A 22987-nucleotide genomic window follows, 5' to 3' on the forward strand; every position below is an offset into this window, starting at 1 on the left:
GCACTTCAATCAGGCTATGACTCTGCATCCATCAGTTAGAAGAAGATAAATAGCTTTTAAGCATGTATATTTTTCCACACTGTCAAAACGTCTCTCTCTCCCTTTTTTCCCTAAAGTAATTATTTTTGAGTTTAACAGTAAGTGTAAAGTAAGGACAGAATTGCAACAGTGCTTCCCACTTGGGACTGATGTTTCTTTTCATGACCTTATGTTAATTGTGAACATGGTTATTCTAGTTTATGCCTGGAAAAAAGGTATTGCATGGAAGCTGACTTTTAGACCCAGGTGAGGTCAGACTAGCTTGCCATGGCAGGAACAGTCCTGGGAAATAGCTACAACTGGGTCGCAAATCCCAGTGTCTCCAGTAGGGAAGTGCAGTGTTTACAGGATGATGCTTACTTCCTTTTTGGGCAGCTCTACAGACAGCTGTGCTGAGGGGGTGGAACTAAACCTCTGGCCGTTCTTGCATATTTATGGCTCCTCAGAACCAATTTTGTTACAATCCAGCAAACAATGAAGGAGGGAGATTTACTTCCTATTGTTGAGACATATCAGGTGGCTTTAAACAAGCTGTCGGGATGTTTCCTAGGGTAAATTAAACATCTAAAACATTTAAAAATTCGCTGCAGAAAGTGCAGAGGTACTATCATCAGACATAGTGAAGCTGCTGAGTTCACTCTAACAGAGTGTGTTGGGTAGATCTTTGTAGCTGTATGAGAGCAAGTGAACATTTTGCATAACTGGAATAAGTCGAAGATGACTCTTCAGTCAAGACAGAAACCAAAGCCGATGCAATACTTAAAATATGACAATCATCTTTTCTTTCTGTGCTGTCCAAAAGCAACACTGAACCAGTCTTCTGAAGTAATTCATTTGTCATTTATCTATTTTTTTTTCTTTTGAAATATTACGGTATAAATTGAAACAGCTAGGGTTTCAAAAATAAAACCTTTTTGGTCATTGTAAAGATAAATGAACGATACACTCCTTAATTTTTGCCAGCTTGCATATTTTCATGTTTATTTATTTTTTTCTCCTTTGTTGCGTACTGCAAGTACTATACAGTGACAGATTGTCAGAGGCAAATGATGTGATTTGCTTAAAGTCCTTTCAAATGCAGAAAGTAAGCAATTATAAAAAGATTTTTCTCTGATCTTTTTCCTTATAGTTAGATGTTACTCACAGTAAGAGTTGTACCAGCCTGTAACAGTATTTGATGTATATTTTCCTCTTAAGAATAAACTGTATGAACAGAGTAAAAGTAGACTCAGCAAGTAGCAAGGCAATATAATGTGCATTTGCAGCAAAAGAGAAGATGCTAAATTGAATGTTTTTTAAAACAAGGGCAGTGATCTGGCTTTACTGTTAGAAGATATTTTAGATGAGCAATTTGCAACTTTTATATATATATATATATAAAGGAACTTTATGCAGCATAAGGGGAAAAAATGTAAGATTATATTTTGTGACTGCCCACCTTGGAAGGCAAGATTCTTTTGGAGGTACTATAATGTAATAAGGTATTGTAATGTAATGTAATGGATATTACAAAGTTGATCCAGTTGTAATGGAATAGTAGAAGCTGAGAAACTGTTACACTTTCTTTTAAAGTTTACTGCATTATGATGAAATTCATGGTGAAAACTTCATGTTAAATAAAGACGCACTCTGACACACAGTGTCCAAAAAGATGCCCTATTTGATTACATGCTCTTTGGTCACTGCTTTACTGTAGTTATTAACTGTTTAATCCCTTCCTGGATTTCTACTCAGAACATTATATTGTAGCAGAAAATGGAAAGTTCTACTTCCTTGAAATTACATAGATGAATGAATAAAACATATATTCCAGAGTTCTTAAAGGGAGGTTACTCCTTGGTTCTGAATCTTTGCAGTAGAAGCTATATTTTCCAACAAAACCTTACTGGTCCCATTTGTTAAATACATTTGTCTGAATCTGGAATAAAATTAAGCAAGTGTATAGCTATTTGCAAATTTGGGGTTTATTTAGTGGGAGTGAATTAAAAAGACAAATGTACTGATGGAAATAACCTACTATTTTTGTTGAAAAAGATGTAGAAGGACTATTTTTTATTGCAAAAGATGTAGAAGGAAATAATAAAAATATAAATAATAAAAAACAAACCAAATATTTAGTACTTTATTATACCATAACATGTACTGAAATTTTGCTATAACTTTGGCTTAACTAACTGTGAACCTGGTCGTCCTCTGGAGAATGAGGTGTGTAAAAATGAATACATTTGTTTTTGTTGTTGGGTTTTGCTTTATGTTTTTTTGGTGGTGCTGTAATTTTTTTCCATGCAATGATTTTCAGAACCCTGATACCAATGAAGAAAAAAGCAGCAGTATAGCTTTGTAAATATTTTATAAAATGTCCATCTGAAGCCCCTCAACCTCTGCTAATTAGAGGCCATACTGTGGAGATTGACAGGGTAAATTACCAGTTAATGTTTACACAACAAAACACATGCCCAGTACAATATCCTACACTGATGTTACTGAAACCAGAGTCCGGAAATGTACAGTGGAAACAAGACGTGGTACTTTTCTTGTGCCAACACAAACAGCAATTACAGCACAGTGTGAGAGAAGTCATAAGGAATACTACTGCATATCAGTAGTTCAACGAAGTCAGCACTTTTGTGTAATTGCAGGGGAAAAGGGCTGAAAAACATTACAGATCTCAGCAAGAAATGGCCCTTTATACTTTTAAACTGATCCTTGATAAAACAATGCTGGGGTCATGAGAAGGCTACTCTGCCAATTTTGCTTCACTGTGGGATCCATTGACATCTGGCTGAGCTGCGGAAGCTGGAAAACTTCTTTAATATTCTCTTGACAGTAAAATGGACATGTGGAAAACATTCTAATCTGTTAATCTTTGGTGCTCCTGAAGAAAAAGGACATTTGGCTTTATACTTTGTGATGATAAATATTAAGTCTCCAGGTCGAGCTGTAAATAAGTTGAAAGCGTTCGAATGGAGAATGCAGTTCTTACTTTCCAAATATGGGAGAAGATGAATATGCACCTGTGTAATCCAGATGATGTAATAAATGCCAGGAACTTTTTTCTATGGGTAGTTTACCATACATCTTGGCAATTTACTTTTCTTTATGGTGAATGTATTTTGTCAATGAATAGTAGGGAGTAGAATCTCCAAACTTCCTTATGTCCTACATATGAAAACAAAATAAAGCATTGTTTCACTCAAGGGATTATGAAAATAAAAGTCAGAGAGATTCAAAAAAAGTAGTTATACCTGAATAAAAAGTTTTTATTTAACAGCATTAACTGTAAAAATCCTTTTTGACCTGAACTTTAAATCTAGTATGGAGTGATAGTGAATGATGGAGATAGACATTTATTCAACTTGAGATAGAATGTACAATTCTTTGTTTCTGCCATGAAGTATATTACTAGAAATGAGAAGAAAGAGAATTATTTAACAAATTAAAAAGTAACTGCTATGAGCATATACTATGCATTGTAAATATGAAACATTTATTGTATGTATTAACATAAAATGGGGATGATACCAGGGGAAAACTAAACTAGAATTCAAAATTCTGAACATTCTTTTAGTACATTTTTAATTAATCTGAACAAGTAAAACAATTAATAAAATAATGCATTCATACATTTGATGAAAGTTAAACTGGCTTTCTTGATCAAAGTAGCAGACTACATCATTATAACATATGTGCCCTGTTGGAAATGTGTGACTTCCTTTAGGTATCTTCTTTTACAAAATAAGTCACCTTAGGAATTAAGAGAACTGTTGCTTCTTCTGAAAGCAGTGAAATTAATACAGTAACATTTAAAAAGATGAAAACAGATTTTTGTTCTTTGATACAATGAGTTCCTTTTCTTTCTGCCTGCTTATTGGGGAATCATGTTTCATTGATTGTCACTGGGATCTACAAGAGGCGTCAAATCTGGGAATTCCAACTGCAGGTTAGAACTATTTTAGCGGTTGTAATAATAATGATACAATCTTGAAGTTCATGCCTTTGCTCAAGCAAGCTCCCAGAGAGTAATAAATTCTTATTTTTAGTAAAATAAGAATTAGTCCAATTTACCTCTGGAAGGCTGGGCAGTTTCAAGAGAGCTAGGTCTGTATGAAATAGATCCTTGTAAGCAGTTGGAGTGTGCTGCCAGGGCTTTAAATGTTGCTGTTGCCTAAGGAAATTGAAAGTGCAATAAAATGTAGTCGAGAAATGGAGGGGTAAAGGCGAAATTGGAGAGGGTCTAGTCTTCTCAAGGAACATGCACAGAACCCACCACCATCCTGGTGTTTCTGAAGTAGCTGAAAACTTTAGCTTCAGCAGGATCTTCTATTTAGGTGTTGCCATGGGTTTATGAATTTTGATCCATTGAGCTTCCCAAGCTTCAACTCCAGTGAGCCAGTGGTGGTTTCAGACTGTGAAGACCACACATACTGTGTGGGTGACCAGCCTGTAGACATGGAGATGATGCTTCTGTAGGACTCCACAGGACATCTGGAGATGAGCCCCAGGGATGTGGGGGAGGTCCCTGTTTTTGCTGACAGGGTGGCAGATGGGTGGGATTTCAGAGATAATGTGGGGAATGAAAGTCAAAACAAAGTGGTTTTTGTGGGTGGGTGATGTTCCTGGCTCTAGGGGAGTCAGGTGCTGCTGTGTGAGGCTGAATGAAAGTCAGATGGGACTTAAATGCTGTTACCATTTCACTCCTTAAGATACCCTGATGCTGACATACCATAATACTGCCATAGAATGAAATAGTTCTGTTCTGCTTTTCCAGCTTTCTTGTAAACACTATTATTGCTACAAATGTACTTTATTAAAAAAAATGTTTCTTCCTGTCCATTCAAAGCCCTCAGTATGTTTTCAAGTATATTTTTGTTAATTTGCACTGTGATGTAGCATGTGAGATGAACCTTGTGGCTGCATATAGGGAACAATCTGGCATAAGTGTTGTATCTGCGGACTAAACAGTTCTGTCCACTCCATTGCTGCCCATAGCTTTTCCTCTCTAGTTCCTCTTTCCTTCCTGATCCCCGAATTATCTTCTATGTTATACATGTTTAACTGGTCTCATGACTGTGTCCAAACTTGAATCTATAAACTGAATATCCCAAATTTTAAATCAGATTAATCCATAGTATATAGCAGGCAAACAAACTGAAACCATCACAGGTTTACCTGAGAGCAGAGCCTTCTGCTGAAGAGCATCTGGGGCAATAACTACTTACTTGAAATCATCAGCAGCTGGCTTGGAAAATCTGGCAATGCCCTGGGTTGCTTAGGGTGGCAGGGAGAATGGAAAGTCGGTCTGTGTCATCATGGTCATCACATCTTCACGAGGCTCCACAAGACCTTAAAATGTGTCTCCTGCTCCCCCTGCAGGTTTTGTGATCCTTAGCAGGGGAATAGCTCTAATAGGGTACAGTCCTGAATTAGCAAAACGTAGTTTCTTGTAAGTGCACATACTCAAAAAGAGAGCAAAATATGCCCGCAAAGGCAATGCTGATAGTGATTTCTGAACTCCTGTTTCCCAATCTTAATTTTATTACGGTGTAGGATTTTGATTAGGCCTTTCTAAGCTTTTCAAAATCTCAAAAAAAAAAAAGAAAAAAAAAAAAAAAAAAAAAAAAAGACAGGAAAGCAGTCTCTCGTACATTTAATGACATTTATCCCCCCAAAACATCCATGGAAATTCTCCAAAGAACTGGATCCACAACACAGATCTTGAGTGTTAAAGCCAGTAGGCGAGAGATTGCCCATGCAGTTGATGTACTTCAGGCCAGAGGTTTTTCTTAGTTTCAGAGAAAAATTGCTCCATAGTTCTTTGTTGAGGTTGAGGGAAAGACCATGGTCAACTGCTGCTGGCTTGACCTTCAGGCATTTTAGCTACCAGAGTGACCAGGTTCCTGATGATGAGGTGGAATTTTCCTAACCCCAGGCTGTATGAGCCCTTAAAATCAGTGCTACTCCTGTGCCAGATGTGTGTAAAGCTGTAAGAATGTCTCCAAGAAGCTCGAGTTAGAATTATTGAATATTAGCATAACAAAGCATTTTTCTTCCCCAAAACTTGTTCTCGGAAGTGGCCAACCCCATTTTTCACTAAAACTTTCCAAAACAATCCAGCCTGAGGCAGAGACAAGGCATGGAAAATATAAGATCCAGCAGTTAAAGGCTGACAAAGTAATAAACAACTGAAAGTAGGGCCTTATGATGGAAAGTGTTAGGGAACTTTAACTCTAGATGTCATTGCCAGCTTTGCTTATAATAAATGTGTCAGTAGCAATATGAAAAGATGTGTGCAATAAGTTAAAGGAATGCTGTATTAACCTATTTTATGCAGCACGTCTGCCCACAAATTGCTTGCATCTCAGTATGTTTCAGGAGGAAAGGATTTTATTTTATTTTTTGGCTGAATGTACCAATTTTCTAAATAAATGAAATGGGAAATTATAGATTTTAATGTAACAGTGACACCCTGTGGTGAGTAGTGGAGGAGTTTCCTCTGAAAAGTTTTATTTTGTGATGTATTAATTTTTAGCAAGAGAGGAGAGAAGCAGCAGCAGAAAGGAAAAAAGTTAGCCTTCAGAATTTTCCACAAAGAGATGTGTCATCCTTTTTTATTGCTTTGTGTGTAGAAATGCATGTTTCTATTTTTTCCAAAACTAAAATAATATTTGTTTACATGCATTTGTCTTATTGAAATAAAGAAGGTGGCAAACCTTGACTTTAGACAGAAGAGTCTTTGTGGGCACAGCCACCTTACAAAGAATTATTGGTGTAGTTACTTACATTTCTGTGATTATCTGGTTCTCTACAGGAGGAGTTTCCCTGATGGCATACCAAGTAGTGATGGTAACTGATGCCAGTACATACAGTAGCATGACAGTACCACACCTGTGCCAGCTACACACTGACAGGGATGCAGCATTAAACAGTCTTATGCTGCCTTCTGTGTGGACAATCTTTGACCTAGAGTGTAGGTCCTCCCTTCCTTCTTCCTTGAACAAATGCTGAAATAATGTAGTGGTCTTTGGTCAAAATGCACCTATCTTTAAAGCACTGTGGTACTGAACTTCACAGTGCTGTGGCCCATAAACTTTCTGGGCTAACAAATCTTTTCCAGTTTAATAGGGATATCTTTTTTATGCATACCTGGGATACTGGTTCTTCCCTAGATCACTTAGGTACTTTATAAATGCAGCTGATAAAAAATGATAAAAGCCAGAAAAATCCAACATATAATATGGTTTTGAAATGTTATATTAAAAAAAAAAAAAAGATTAATAATTTATGACAGACTTGGTTTGTAGCTTCAGATTTATAGTTCATGCGTCTGTGGAGTTACTGATGCTGACCTTGCCATTTTTAAGAAAGGAACAAAGTTTCTTTTACAGAAACATTTCTGTCATATGAAGCCAGGATTAAAGATCAGTAGTGAAGGTAAATAAGAAGACTGACTGTCCCAACAGGAAGTTATGGGGAGGCAGAAAAGCAAACCGAGAAACATGAAGCATTTATTATTCATTGGCAATAATGGTTTCCTGTTAAAACTGGCTATTTGACAAAGGTGATGAATTTAATTCCTTGCTCTCTCTTTGGGGAATTTGAAAGTTAACATGGGACAGGAACAAAAAGTCTTCTGCCTTCTCTAGAGAGTAACTGAAGCTATCCAAAGCTAAAGTTTGGAAGGTCTTCAGGAACCACTATCAGGAATTTAGTGACTGTCAAACCTCTGCAAGTGTTTAAAAAGATTGGAGCATTTAAATGGTCCTGGAAGCCAGGCCATTGTTCACCCACACACATATCCATATGTAAACAGCTCAGTGAGTGCTCATCTTGGATGTGTCCTATGAAATAGCAGTGCAATATTTCATGAATCTCAGCGCAATTTAGTGCCTGTCAGGAAGTGACAATGAGACTGTGGGCTTTTTAAAGATCTCATATTGACAGTGAATGTTTTGCAAGCTCAGCTTGCTGAAAGGCTTGAAACTCATTATCTCCTTTAAATACCTGACAAATATTGTATATCTGATAAAGGATGAGGCCTTATTTTACACTTTATGTCAATTTTTAGCTTTTCTTTTAAAGCCCCTTATGGTTTCAAGTGCTGCAAGAGCAAAACATCTTCATAGCTGCTCAAAATCATAGAGAAATTATTTATTAGGTGCTATATCAGACTCTGAGCTTGGACGGGCTGGGCTGTAATATTAACCTTCAAATTAGTTAGTAGTGCTGCTGAAGGATGTTTTCCAACATCTGTTTTTAGCATGATTAGAATGGAGCTCGCAGTACGTATTATTTAAGTACTTTTTGAATGGGGCCACACGGGCGATGAACTGCAGTGATTCTGCACATGAATCAGACAGCACGTTATATTTGCCTGTCACTGAAAGAAGTAGCACATGCAAAAACAGATGGGTGCTGCTGAGCCTGCTGCTGAAATAGCAGTACAGTGCAGCAGACATCAGAAGGGTTGTAAAGAGAACTTTAAAGGAAGACACTCTCTTTTTATGTTGGAAGTATATTGTTTCTTATTTTTCTTGAAGTTGAAGCTCTGTGAAGCACTGGAGCAGGCTACTGAGAGTAATATAGGTGAACCCACAGGAGCAGGTTCTCCCCAGCTTTCAATTGATGTACTTTTCCATATGATTTCGGATGCTACCTTGCCACCAAAACCCATTTAGTTGATATTTTTCCTATTTATGCATATTGACAAGTGTTTCATGAGATACTTTGCTGGAGTTAAAAAGTGACTGTTTATGATAAAGCTGTTCCCTGAATCTATTGATCTTCCTAGGAGTTTAACAACTGTGATGTATGTTAGCACATTATTTATCTAAAACTTTTATCCTCCCATAAAAGTTAGTGAAAATAAATTATCAAGAAGGATTCTCTAGCAGCTATGACATAACCTGACAGCTGGGGGGAAACACCAGGAAGGACATTTTTTTCTACCTTTTCCTCTCTAAAACAGTCATTCCTGATAGAAGTCTTTATTTCTGATGAAAATCTTAAAATCAGACTAAGACAGCAGTAATGATAACAGGATGCATGCTTGTATCAAACCAACATACCTACATTCTAGTCTCCCTTTTCTATTTCCCAGACGTTCACCACCCTAATTCTTTCCAGTAAGAGGTTTTTGGTGTCTTTCTGCAGGGACACTTGCAAGCCTGACAGCTGCCACTTTGGAGCTTGAAGCAATGACTTTTAGAATAAATGTATGAATCTTAGCAGCTAATGCAAAAGAAACAGAATTTCCTGTTGAAAGCTATTTTAAACACATACCCTCTGTGTATTGGGCACAGATGTGTTGTATAACACATTTTCTGACCAGCGGGTTACACAAACAAAGTGTGTGACAAGTGACTGAAATGTGAAACATGTACTTTAGCGATTCACTTCATAACTCACAGATTAGTGTACTTTTAAATACAATATCCTTCTCAGAAGGTCTCATTGTGTGAGCAGTATGAAACAGTAATGTCTTATCTGTCACCATTATGTACCTTGTCTCCTCTGAGGTTAAAGGCTTTGAGCAACTACCTAGCTCAAGATAAAGCTTTTTGTCTTAGAATAGGACCTGGGACAACACTTAATTGGATTACTCTTTAGTTTTACACTCTAGAACTGTTGGAACTTCAGCAAGCCAGTAAGGTCAATGATGGAAATGGAAATGATGGAAATGATGGAAAGCTAGAAGAAAGTGCAACAAAACCTTAGGGAAGTTAATTTCAGAACCAAAATACCCACATATAAAGTGAGGCTGATGGGTGTAATGGGAAACGGAATTTAGCAACTGCAACACCATCTTTTGCCTGCCTTATCAGGTAGTTGTCTGTGAAGGAGAAACTCAGGCTCCTAGCCTATGGAGATGGTTAGATCCCTGTATGTATGAGAGCAAGAGAAACCAGCTTGCAGTGCAGTCAGACAAGCTGGTCTTACCGACTTGCAAATGTAAGCAACAGGAATGATTTAACCTCTGAATCTCTCAGAACCCCAAATCAGAGCTGGAGTGAAAACTTGTCTGTGCTCAAGAACTCCCGTCCAGAATTTGAGTTGTCAGTGAACCGTAATTCACTCTGTCTGACTTCTTCTAAACTTCTGGTGTTCATCTGCATAAATTTTAGGTGGTTAGCCATAGGGGAAGGGGATACTCTAGTGTGAATAAGGTAGAGAGTTGCTGGTGTCTTTAAAGACCTGATGACCTCTCTGCATAATACCATTACATGCCTCTCATTATCTGTAGAGCTTGAATGCTTCCAAAGGCACCTAGTCTTCAAGAAGAAGGCTGAAGAGCTTTCTCTGACAAGGGAGACTCAAGTGGCTGGGACCGCATACCTAACATAACAGAAAAAAAATGCATCCCCCTTTCAGCATTATCTTAAAAACCAGTCACAGAAAGAAGAGGGTGCAAGAGCTCACTGAACAAAGCAGTAGAAATCACAGGGTCAGTCCCTTTCCTTGCCCAGTCAAACACACAGGTTAGTCTTTATCCCATAGGAAATTTAATAATATCTGTTGGGCGTAGTTGGTAATTTTTCTACTATTTTTTATCATGAATATGCTGAGAGAGGATTAGGAGAAAGAAAGAGATCAGATAAAGTAGGAAGAAAATTATATCAGAAAATTATTAATTAAAGACAATTGTCTGTTTTCTTACTTTAATAGAGAAAGTTTAATACTGTACTTCAATCAGAACTTATACCTATGGAGACCTTCTGTGATACCCAAGCTATTCTGTTACTTGAAGCAGCTTAACAACTTGGCTTTTGAAAGCTGCTCCGAGACTGTGCTAGGGTGTGAAATTTACTGTTTCAGGAACTGTTTTTTCTTCTAGACTTGTGACTACTGTAAACAAAGGGTCAGACTCACCAGGATACAGTTTAATCTTTTTATTTCCAGTTGTTTTGAACTCAAACTCTTTAACAGATGTGTCAAAATTTAATTCTTCCTTACATAGCAGTGTTCAACTTGGGTGAAAATACCTTGTAGTCTTCCTCTAAAACGAGAACAAGAAAAATGTCCATAGAATTATTAACATGGTGGTTTCATTGTCTCTAGTAAAGACGGAAGAAAATAAAACCAGAGGAAAGAAAATGCTACTACTGGCATTCATTGTGGAAACATTGCCATTAATATAAAACACATTTTAGAGTATATATGTCGCAAAATCTTTTGGTTAACACATAATTCAGATGCTAATATTAAGGCTTCCAACTTGAAAAGGCGTGTTAAACTTACTCATTTGAGTAAACGCATTGATTGTGTTTGGTTGTGTGTAAACCTTTCCAGGAGTAGATGCACTTAAAAACATCACACAGTGATATTAAGAGAGAGAAATCATAAAACTCTGTTTGGCTCTAAGACAGCAATCATCTTATCTGCCAAAATTATATGTAATTGACTGTTAGTTCTCTGTTCCACATCCTGTGTTTGAAGAGTCTTACCTTATAAAGATGTCAGGACTGAGGCTGTTACATTTTTTTTGGATGAACACATCCATTTGTGGAGAAATATGTATCTTATCTATGGCAAATAATATGTGTAGCCTGCTATTTATGAATAATTATAAATAATACTTGGTGATGGTGATGCATTTTTGTGTTGTAATTTTCCAGATGGGAGTTGCTGTAGTGGATTCATCCGTCGCAGGTCTGGGTGGCTGTCCCTATGCAAAGGGTGCTACTGGAAATGTGGCCACAGAGGATGTGATATACATGCTTAATGGTCTGGGGATCAATACAGTAAGATAATCTTTACTTTCTACTTAAGATAATCTTTACTTTAATGTAAAGAAAAACATTTTTCTAGACAACATGAGATGCATAATGGACAGTTGTGCTGTACAAAAAATATTGGAGGCATGTGCTAGTTTTTGGCAAATCAGTGTTATAATATGCATTGACACAATATGAACAATATTGTCTTCTCTAGCAGTCTAGAGCAGGAAGGGTTTGAGTATTTGACAGGAATATGAATAACCCCACTTCCCTAACGGGAGATATGAGGAGCTCAGTAGCAACGGCTTTGAGTCATTGCTCTGCCTCAGTAACCTCAAAATATAACTACTGTAGATATTGCCTCAGAAGTCCAATCAGTGTTTCACTGGAAAGATTGAGTGAACCTCAGCTTTTTTTTTGAAAGCTTTGAATTTGCTTCATAATGCTTATTAATATGCTGTCAATTCTTCTGGCTTCAAGGTAGATAAAGAATTGTGTTTGGACATAGGACAAGCATAGGACAAAGATATTTGTCAGTTATTCAGTTAATATATTTCAAAATTGTGCAAAATCTGTTCTTGGCTAGAACAGCGGTTTTGGATGCCGCATACCTGGAGGTGTTCAAAACAAGCTCAGATGAGGCTCTGGGCTGCCTGATCTAGTAGGAGGCATCCCTGCCTATGGCAGGGGGGTTGGAACTGGTGGTTCCTTCCAACCTGAGCTGTTCTATGATTCTATGAACAGTTGCTGACTTTTGCAGGCTTCACAATCATGTTTATTTCCAGCCCTGTTCTTGAAGGAGAGGGCAAGGCAGCTTACCTGCACTGAGCTGCACTTTAATTAACCTTGCCAGTGAGCCTCCTCATTTCATGAGCACACATTTAGTATCCCATGTTTGGTTGGCATGTTAATTATTCTGTAATCCTGAGAACCAAGAACCTTCTCAAAAGGATCTGTTCTTTAATCTTCCTTTTGGTCAGGATTGTTCTAGAAATGTGGCATAATGAGTTTTTACTGACTTAAGCAATACAATGGCTTTACCTTTAACTTGGATTTTGAGAGTCAGGTTCAAAGGAGAAAATATTAAGAGCTGCCAAAACTTCTATGTGTGTAGCTTTTATTTAAGTTACTGCAGAGACAGAAAAGTCTAATGTCTGCCATGCAAAGACCTAAGTTAACGGGGAATTATTGCCTATCTATTGCAGTTCAGTGTGGCATGCATGCTAACAGAGTTCCTTGACATAAAAGAACTGTGGAATTTGTATCTGAATTGTACATCCCTGGACCAGTTAAATCATATTTAGTCCCTTACAGAGTTCACTGTAATGATTTTCTGTTTTCATGTGCTTCATAGGGAGTTCTGGTTAGATGTCAGATACCTGTTTGGAAAAGGTTTAATCACGTGTCCACTGGACAAGTGAACTGTTTTGAACTCTGCATAGGTGATTTGGGGTGTCATTTTCATGAAGCAGATGCTTATTCTTTTAAAATAACAGCATTCTTTAGAAAGGGGAGGAGAAATCATGCATTTCAGTTTATGTTGGTGGGTGCCTTTTAGAGTTAGCCTTTCTCTGGGCAAAATACCCATTGACTTTTATGACAGACATCCAGCAAAAGGAATCAATTGAATAAAAATGCCCTGATAAAAAGAAACATGCTTTGCTCCAGGCTACTTGATAAGACTTACTAGTCTGTGAATGATCTGGTATCAAAGCAGGAATCTAGCTTATCCTAAAGGCTGATTCCAAATAACATGAAGATAAATATCTTATCGTCAAATATTTAGTGCTCCCCATTTTTTCGTTTTAGATTATGCAGTAGCAAAACAAGGCTTCACTTCTTGACCCTTTTCTGGCCCATTAAAAACAAAGTGGTTTACTGGATGAGAGACAAATCCCTGGATGTAGACACAGAGTCTCAAAATTATTGTCTTAATACATGAGCTTTGGTCTCTGCAGTGTTGGTTGGTTTTGATACCACGACCAATTCTGTAAAATCATTATTGAAAAAAATCTATTAATATGTCCTTTTTTATATAATGGCACAAAATGAAATTACAATTATAGTTGTGCCCATTTGCAAGGAGCTTCTTCTCTTGTTCCTTTCATCTATGCATTAAAGCTCTCATTTTGTTGACTAAAGTCACTTAAAGTGTCCACCAAAGGATGGACAGTATTTAAGTGTACATTATTGTGTTCAGATTGACTAGATATGTCAAAATAACAATTAATACTTGTTATGTACTTTTCTTCATACCGTGTAACCAAGAAATGACACATGAAATGAATCTTTAGCAGGCTAAGTGTGAAATAAATTTGTAGTAGAGCCCATCTACAAAAAGGTTGATTGTTGAAAGGTTGTACCACAGTGAATAAATAACAAATTATGTCATAGACCATTAATGCTCATGAAACTTTGTAGGCAGCCATGTACAAAGACAATTTCTATATGGTCCCTATGTAATTACAGTAATAGAGCTTGTGCTTACGATGTCTTTGAAGTAGCAAACAACAAGCCTTTCTGAGAAGTGACTAAATACTCTTAGCCTCACATTACTGACAATGAAACCAAAGTTCAGAGAGGTAATAGGTTTGGTATTTATGATTGCTGAATGAGAAGTGATTAATTGAAGTCAGTGGGAGTTAAAGAGCTTTGCCTTCTGGCAGAAGCTTTTCTAACTTAACTAACTGATCCAAGTTCATAGATACTATTGGAATCACTTGTCTTTATGCTTCATGGTACCAAGGAGGAATTCTGAATATGTGGAATACACTAAATGCACTTAAGTACATGTCTGAGCATCTATTTGAAAACCTATTATTTTGACTCAACAACCTTACAAACATACGACACTACTCTTTTCCCATATCTATCTGTAAGTCATACTTGTGAATGCTGGGTTTTGTGTCCTCATGACAATCCTCTTAGGATTATGACACATAAGAAAGACAATTTAAAAGCCAGAGATGCTTGTATTCCATTTAGTGAATGTGAATTGTGAACATGTTTCTTATCAACGTGTGTCACATTATGCATTGTTACAGTGCTGAAAATGTGAATTTTGCATAGTTTGTGTTTTTACTTTTCATCTTACATAATCTAACTACCAAGTATGTCTATGCTGACATGTACCTTACTTCTTCCTAGTAAAAAGCATAGAAAAAAGCATACGGTAAGAATTTTTAGATTGTGTTATGTACAACAGTTCTCTACAAACTAAAATGAAGTAATGACCAATAAAGGATAAACAGAATGAGCTGAAATCACCCTGGTTATAACTCTATAAAATGAGAGAGTTATAAAAAGATGTGTTTGAACAATAAGTTTTAGATGGTGCTGAATGCTAGAACTGATTGGAAACAGAAACTTTTTTTAAAATTAAAAATGTTTTTAGTTTCATTTCTGTGAAGTAATTTCTATACTCATTAACATTCTGAGTCAACTCCAAGAATGAAAAAGACAAAGTTTACTGTAGAATATGGTAAGTGCTAGATCTTTCAAAAAAAAAAGCATCCCAATGAGGTCTTGGTCTGTACTTCAGTACATAAATCTGTAATTGTTATGAAAGTGTACTTCAGGTGTAATAAATCTTGCATTCAAATATGTTTACTAAACTAACACACTTCTCCCAGTTCTGCATATCTACAAAGTGTATTTGCATTTCAAAGTCCCCATTTTCATCCCTTCTACTGGCTTTACTGGCTTCTAAATCCCAGTTTTTGGAGCAAGTGCTTGCATCACTTAGACAATTTGAAGTCTAAAACTTTAACTTTAAATGAGTAATTCAAGAAACCAATATTGTAGTATTTTTTCCTTTTTGATCTGATTCTATTTTAGCAATCAAGCAGTATCTATATGTGTCATGTGTCTTATATTAGTTAAAAACAAAACAAAACAAAACAACAAAAACAAAACAAAAAAAAAACAACAGCTGATTGCTCAAGGAATATTTTTTTATCTAGAGCTTATCAAGCAGCTGCAATTTTTTAGTCAGTTGTACTAGCTATGCAAACTGTACTTTTGCATTGAGGGGAACTTTTTCAAGATGGTGATTATATTTGTTCAAGAGAATGCAAGATATTGTTTCTCAATGATGTCAGTTGCCAATAAAAGTATGTTTCCTTCATTTTCCTGAGGTACAAATGGAATATTTATGAGCATGAAGTTTGGTGATAAGTGCAACACATAAGTAGACACTGTATTTTATTACAACTTCTTCTAGTTATTATTCCAGTTCTTTATTCCAGATCTTTTTGACTTTGAAATGTATTACTAGAGTATTTGGTGCACTGCTGTTAGGGTATGAAATCACCGTTAGAGTGGTAGAACCTTCCAAACACCTGGGAGCTGTGATTGTTGTGTCTCTATAACTTTACTGAGCTCCATTGCTTCCTATCATCCACCTATGATAGGAATCAGGTCCTCTTCAAAAATTAGACATTGGAGCAAAATAACATGAAATTTAAGCATTTTCAGTGTGTGCATTTATTATTCTTAATATTTTTTCACCTCTGTTTTTTAGGGAGTAAATCTTTATAGAGTGATGGAGGCTGGAAACTTCATCTGTACAGCTTTGAACAAGAAAACAAACTCAAAGGTTGCACAAGCTTCCTTCAATAGTGGAACAATCAATTGAATGGATTTTCTTTGCAGATTAATTACATTTATCATCCACCTTGACTAAGGACATTTATATCAAGAAAACAAGCATAAGAAAATCATTTCAGCAAAGAACTAAAGTAGAACCTAGATATAACTTTTTGTTATGGGAAGAGTTTCTGTACTGTAGTGTCTTGTCAAGAATTGTCTGATTTGTAAGGATGAAATAAATGACTGTCGTACAGAACACTATGCTTGGTACTTCTACAGATGAGAAGAATGTATAAACACCAGGCCATTTTACCATTCTTTAACTGGAATTTTATTTTATTTTTTTAGGTAAACTGGTTAGAAGCAGTGAATACATAGTTAATTTTTAATCAAGATTACTTTTAGAACAGTACAAATATTTGTAGTAGTTTATGAGATCCCACATTGTGTGTGGCCATTCTATCATGTGTTTTATTTATCTGAATCTATATTTTTCATTTGTCAAGTCAGTTGTGTAATGACCATGGAGCCAAATCTGAATGTACTGTAAGAAATTTTTATCTATAGCACTTTTGTTATTTTATTTTGTTTAACATCTGCTAAGTATATGGATGACTTTATCTTGTTCCAAGACTTTGTGGTGAATGGCAGCCTTCCAGATCCTCCAAACCTAATGCAAATTTCCTTATTTGTTACATATGTTAAATTTGTTTTAGTTGCTTTTTTTTTTTTTTTTTTTTTCAACTGTATTAAAACCTAATTGTATGAAGAAATTAAAAATTGGCAAGGTTTGCAACCATTGTTCAGGGTCGTAGTAGTGTAGAAGGGGCTAAACTTTTGTCCAAGGTCTCATCAAACAATTTGACTTTTTCTTCTGTAGTCTATGAATTGACATTTTGACATTCTCATTAGTTTTTGAGGATGGTAATGCTCTGTTGTACTAGCTTACACAGACGGAACCACCTCCAATTTATCTCTGTGCTCTTGAGACAGTTATACTATACTTTTAAATGTCTTAGTTCAGCAAGATGCTAATTAACTGCATTGTCATTTTTAGAACATAATGAACAAATGCAAAGAAAAGCCTTATTGTGTCTATAAACTGTTCAAATGTTGCATGAAAATACTGTCAATTTTTCTGTCTAAAACATCAGTACTGTTACTGACCTTGTCAGTAACATACTTCCAGAATTTTCTGTGATCTGTATTTTTTTTCTGCAAATAGCCTGTTCACGTGGTAAGCCAAATCCCTGGACTATGTTATTTTTCCATATTCTCTGTTTTCCTGCAAAATATGGAAGCTTGGGAAAAGGTGAGATGAAACAAAGTGGAAGATAACATGTAAATAAGGAAAAGTGTGGATCATTTTTTTCTGAAATTCAAATCTGCCAGGTTACAGCTGAGTCTTAGCTTGCCTTTGAAATTCCAAAGTGAATTTTTTCTGAGATCTTTGAGCCGGTACTGGAGTCTGGAATTGGCACAGCTTAACAAAATCAAACTTGGCATGCCATGAAACTCAAACATAGAATTTTAATACAATCCTTCTATCCAGTTTATGCTGCAGTAACAGTCAAAAACAATATACGCAGCATTGTTTTACTCTTTTCATGGTAAAAGTCAAAGGATAAGCAAAGAAATCTGCTTAGGTGAGGCAGGAAATTTATTGCCTATCAATCCAAAATAAATTGCACCCTTTCCTGTGGCGTCCAGTAAGAAGACTTGCAGGTAATCTTAAAGACATGGAAACCCTGATTTATGTGATCTGTTCTGGGTATGTAGTTGGATTGCCACAAGAAAATGTTCCATCCTCATTGTAGGCCAGTTTAGGAACTGCATTGATATTATCCACTTTTTGGTAAGTAGAGTAACTACTACATCTTAGATAAAAGTGAGTTGTACTACAACCACAACTTCTATGTTAAATAATATACCTATGTAGATTACAGAATAAAAGAGCTAGCTCTGCTCAGCTCTTTGAGAGTTCTAGATGCCTATATCCTAACTACCATGAAGGGTTTCTGACTTTTTCTCTAAGACCCTTAAACCCTGGAGAAGTTGTCAGATATGCCTCTGCACGTAGTGCATCAGAGGTTGTTCAGCATCTGGGATGTCCTAAAGCTCTTAACTCTCACTATGCCCAGAAATAGGGTACCTATTAGTCTGTGGGGATGAACAACCTAAACTGCCTCAGTTCTTTATTGATTCTGCTTTAGAAACTACTTGGGAGCTTATGAAGAGTCTTAAATGCAGGTCTGTTATTCTATAATGATGTAAGCATTGGAAGAGATGAGCAGTCACATCTGGAGCCGGTACTTTACCCACACGTTCAGCTTCAACCACATAGTGAGTTATAGTAATCCAGGGTGGAGGTCACAGACATATAGATTGTTTGTCAGGATTGTTTATAGGAGGAAGAAACATAAAGCCAGATTCAAAAAAAAAAAAAAAAAGTTTATTTGCCAAAAGTGCCACCTGGAATAAATTATTTAGGCATGTGGATCCAGGTGAGCAATCTCCTCAAAATGCTTCTTTACTTGTAGTGTGACTGAGAATTGGTAGACGTCTCATGTTTGTGCTACTACAATTTGTTCAGCGTATAATATTCTGCTGCTCTGCTTTCCTGAGATGGCATTGTTTTGGCTGTGCAGAGCATTTTAATGCCTAATCCTTAGCTTCAGAAAAAATAGGCATATTTTGCCCTTAAGATCAAGGGCTAATCCAATAGTTATTCTGTGCACATGCATTACTCACATAGGTAGCACCGAGTTCACCACATAGTAAAGCAGTTGAGGCTGCATCCCTCCAAAAACATGGCAGGAACAGTATGTGGTATGATGGTGCTACTGTTCCAGTGCTTCTGATCTTCTAAATTTTTAAGTTTACATTCAGAGCAACTTACCATAAGTGGTGCTTGCTCTTTGGTTCCTTTCTGTGTCCCCCATTGAGTACATTGTTGTTAGTTCACCCTGAAGTAAGCCTCTGCCTATGGAAGACTTAAATCCAGGTGTTTTATTTGCGTGAGAAGGTGTCTCAATTACTATATTATTATTAAAATTATATATATATTTTGAAAGCTATCAAAAAAAAACAACAGAGTTCTGTGCATGATCCCACAGATAAAATGTGAGGACACGCTGACTCCCTGTCTGTTTTGGTGATGCTCTCTGGGATTCCTACCAGAGACAAATTAGATGTACAGAAGGAGCTGGGGTTGTTTAGCTTGGAGAAAAGAAAGCTCAGGGGAGACTTTATTGTACTTTACAATTACCTTAAAGGAGGTTGTAGAGTGGAGGGGATCAGGTTTTTCTTCCAAGCACCAAGTGAAAGATGAAAGGAAATGGCCTCAAGTTGCACCAGGGGAGGTTTAGGTTGGATATTAGGAGAAATTACTGAAAGAGTTGTGTGGCATTGGAATAGGCTGCCCAGGGAAGAGGTTAAGTCACCATCCCTGGAGGTTTTCAAGAAACATATAGATGTAGAACTTAGCAGAATAGTTTAGAGGTAGACTTGTTAGTGCTAGGTAAAAGGTTGGACTAGATGATCTTAGGGGCATTTTTCAACCTGAATGATTCTGTGATTCTATGATTTACTTCTACGCTTTGAAGACTCTTCTGAATTCCACTGTTTCGAAGTCACTGTAAAGATCTCATGGAATAACATGGAGATCATCTTACTTGTGCCATGGCCAGAGAGTATGTAAGCTGGAGTGCCCAGGGCAGTCTTTGGTCTGTGGCTGTGTCTGAACCTGTGAAGCTTCAACAGATGACCTATGTCATGTTGCCGGAATTCTCTTTAATACTTTCATAGTAGCTTTTCTTCTTGTACTGTTGGCAATAGCTAGAAATTCAAATATTTTCTTCTTTGGCAGGTCAAGGCACTATATTCTAAAGGCATAGCTTGTGTGCTTTTCTGGAGAAATTGGTCAGTTCCACTAGTAATGGGCATAATTGTTCTTTAGTGCCTTTCACAAGACAGCAGTGACATGGATCCCTTACATGCATAGTGCTAATATCTTCCAGCAGCAGCTTGCTTTGTAGTTGAAGCTTTTATATATTAGGGCAACTTGGCTCTGGACCAGCACTTTAATGTTTCATTTTCATCTATAACCAGAGTTTATGGGAATAAGAAGTGAATATTCTGGTCTTGTGAATAAGTCCAGAGAAGCGTTGGCTAATTTTCCTTTCTTAATAGCATCATTTGGGTCCATAAAACTTTTATTATAGTAAAAAGGAGTCACAGAATGAAGAGTATGAGCCTGTGAGGTAAAATTCCTATGTTTAGGATCTGTGCTGTTGAAATGAAAAAAATGTTTGTCCAAAGGGTTAATGTGAATGTATAAGATCTGCCTATTTTTTCACAGAGGTATTTTTAAAGGGTAGAAATACTGTTCAGTTGCTATACTAAATATTTGAAAATTAGTATTCTGTGCCATAGATTTTTTGTATGATTTCTCAGACTGCCTTAAGTTCTTTTTAAAAATTAAAAAAAATAAAGTCCTGTTAATATGACAGGATACTGAAAAATTTCTTTAGATCTGAAATGTCTAGAGAACTGCATAACTGTAAAAATTAGTCTGGAGAACTGAATGAAAAACACATTTCCATTCCAGTTCTTCATGATAATTCTTTGGTTGGTTGGTTGGTTTGTTGTTGTTGATGATATTAAGCTATGGTTTGAGCATTATTTTTCTCTATGGTCCTGCTCTAACACAGTGTTGATCTTCAGCGCTACCATAAACAGCAGGCAGAAGGACCACAGCCAAAGTCAATTTAGTCCTTTGAAACTGATGTCAAAAAGATATGTTTGCTAAGGAATTGACATGTACCCTCCTCGTTAAATCTATTTGTGATTTTGCAATTTGTGATGTTGAAGATGAAACAAAATCTATCTCAGTGTTTATTGAAACTGATATGCTCATCTATTACACCAGATTCAGTGGCTCTGACTAACCAGCTCTCACATACGGCATTAGTAAATATAAGGTGTCACTCTGACATGTACGCCTGTGTTGACTTTGTTACCTCGTAATCTGTTTGGAGTGCGTTTTCTTAGAATTACCTTTCTATCATTTGTTCCCATGTGCTTTTATAGTTGACAAATCTCTTCTAAGTAACTAGGAAAACATTTATTCCCTCCATTAACTAAACATTTAAAGCTACAGCCAGTAATGGAGGTAGGAGTTGAAAAATTCAATGAGGCATCATCTAGCTTTAGATGTTCAAAGTAGAAATCTGTGCCCTGTACATGATGTCAAGAACCCCTGCACAGTTCATGGGAGACTGAACAGCTCTGTTTCAGCTGTGGTCTGAAATGTCAGTGTGTCAGCTGGAGAACTTTCTTGGAAAAGTCAGCAGCAATAATCCTACTGAGCTGCAGACAGTTGTCTTCACCTGCTTGAATAAAATGGTTAAAGTTTTCCCTCATGGAAAGACACCCAAGAACTCGATATTCACTCTTTTAAGGCAATATCTTGTGGATAGTGATGGTCCTGCCTTCCATCCATCTATTGTGTTACTAGCTTGATCTGACACCTAGCCCAGAGTACAGATCATAATTCCCACAACAGCCTGAGAAAGCTGTCTGTCCAAGAAGCACATTCTCTCACCTCACAAAAAGGTGACATGGCTAAGGAATATCTTCCTTTTGAAGAATTCAAGACTCACTCTGGCAAGACAAGGGAAGTATACATGTAGGCTTGAATTTAAAGCTTTGCATCTTCAGTGCTGCATAAGGAAGAGATAGTCCTGTGTATGTCTCAAAAACTACACATTTAATTTGAAACAATCTTTAGATAAACTGCATAAACAATATTAAAAGCAAACACTGCAATCCGGTATTTCTTGTTTCAAATGAGAATGTTATAAGACTAAAATTTATGCTTCCTCCCTCTAGCACAATTGTTCTTTTTTTTTTTTTTTTTCCCGAACAGAAGGAGGACAAATCATGTCCTTACCCAAAATGACCAGGGAATCCCAAGTCATCAGTGAGACATCAGTGTTTCTCAGCTGGGAATTAGGTGCAGATGCCTCACTTCAGAGGAAAAGATTTTAGTTCTTCATCTGTCATGAAATCGTTTTGCAGGATGTATGATATTGTTGGGTCTTAAGCATGCCTAGGACTGAAATTGCAAAACAGGGGGATACTGCTCTTTGTTAAAATGCTACTGACTGATTTTTTTCTGTGTCCATGTAGTTGGAATATGGCACTCCTTATTCTTTGTTTCAGAAATAGAGTCTAATCATGATCACCTGAATACAGATCATCACAGCAGAGATTCCTTTATTTAATAATTAATGACTGGATACAATTGACAGAATACAGTGACACTATGAAATATAAATCAAAAGAATTGTGATACAGGTACATTTTACATATGTAATGGAGGAACTTTACTTTTCCATTGAGCACTAAAGTTAGCCCTAATGAAAAGAGCCTGTAAAGTTGCACAAGTAATACAATTTCAGCTAAATATTTTGCTGTCTTTAAAATAACTCACATACATAACCCCAGTTTCAAATACATCTTTTGTGTGTCTAAATGGGTGTTTTTAAGCACACGTATGAAGAGAGTTCCTAACATCCAGATACAAGCTAATTAGAAAATGAAAGGTTTATAAGACAGAAAGTTACAGGAGACGTTTTTGT

General features: G+C 36.6%; 2 protein-coding genes across 11 annotated transcripts in view; one reads left to right on the forward strand and one right to left on the reverse strand.

The window, feature by feature from the left end:
- The window catches only part of HMGCLL1 (3-hydroxy-3-methylglutaryl-CoA lyase like 1), a 234821-nt gene extending 213478 nt beyond the window's left edge, over positions 1-21343 (forward strand). For all 10 annotated transcript variants that reach the window (XM_084515684.1, XM_084515683.1, XM_084515685.1 and 7 more), the window contains 2 exons: positions 11652-11777; positions 16276-21343. In XM_084515684.1, coding sequence (XP_084371810.1) covers positions 11652-11777; positions 16276-16389 — 240 coding nt within the window. In that variant the 3' untranslated portion in view covers positions 16390-21343. The remainder of the gene's footprint in view (positions 1-11651; positions 11778-16275) is intronic.
- The window catches only part of GFRAL (GDNF family receptor alpha like), a 39905-nt gene continuing 27850 nt past the window's right edge, over positions 10933-22987 (reverse strand). Inside the window, exon 9 of the mRNA XM_084515682.1 lies at positions 10933-11032. Within this exon, the coding sequence (XP_084371808.1) occupies positions 10986-11032 (47 nt within the window). The 3' untranslated portion in view covers positions 10933-10985. The remainder of the gene's footprint in view (positions 11033-22987) is intronic.

The sequence above is a fragment of the Aythya ferina genome (genome assembly GCF_964211825.1).
Source record: "Aythya ferina genome assembly, chromosome: 3".
NCBI lineage: Eukaryota > Metazoa > Chordata > Aves > Anseriformes > Anatidae > Aythya > Aythya ferina.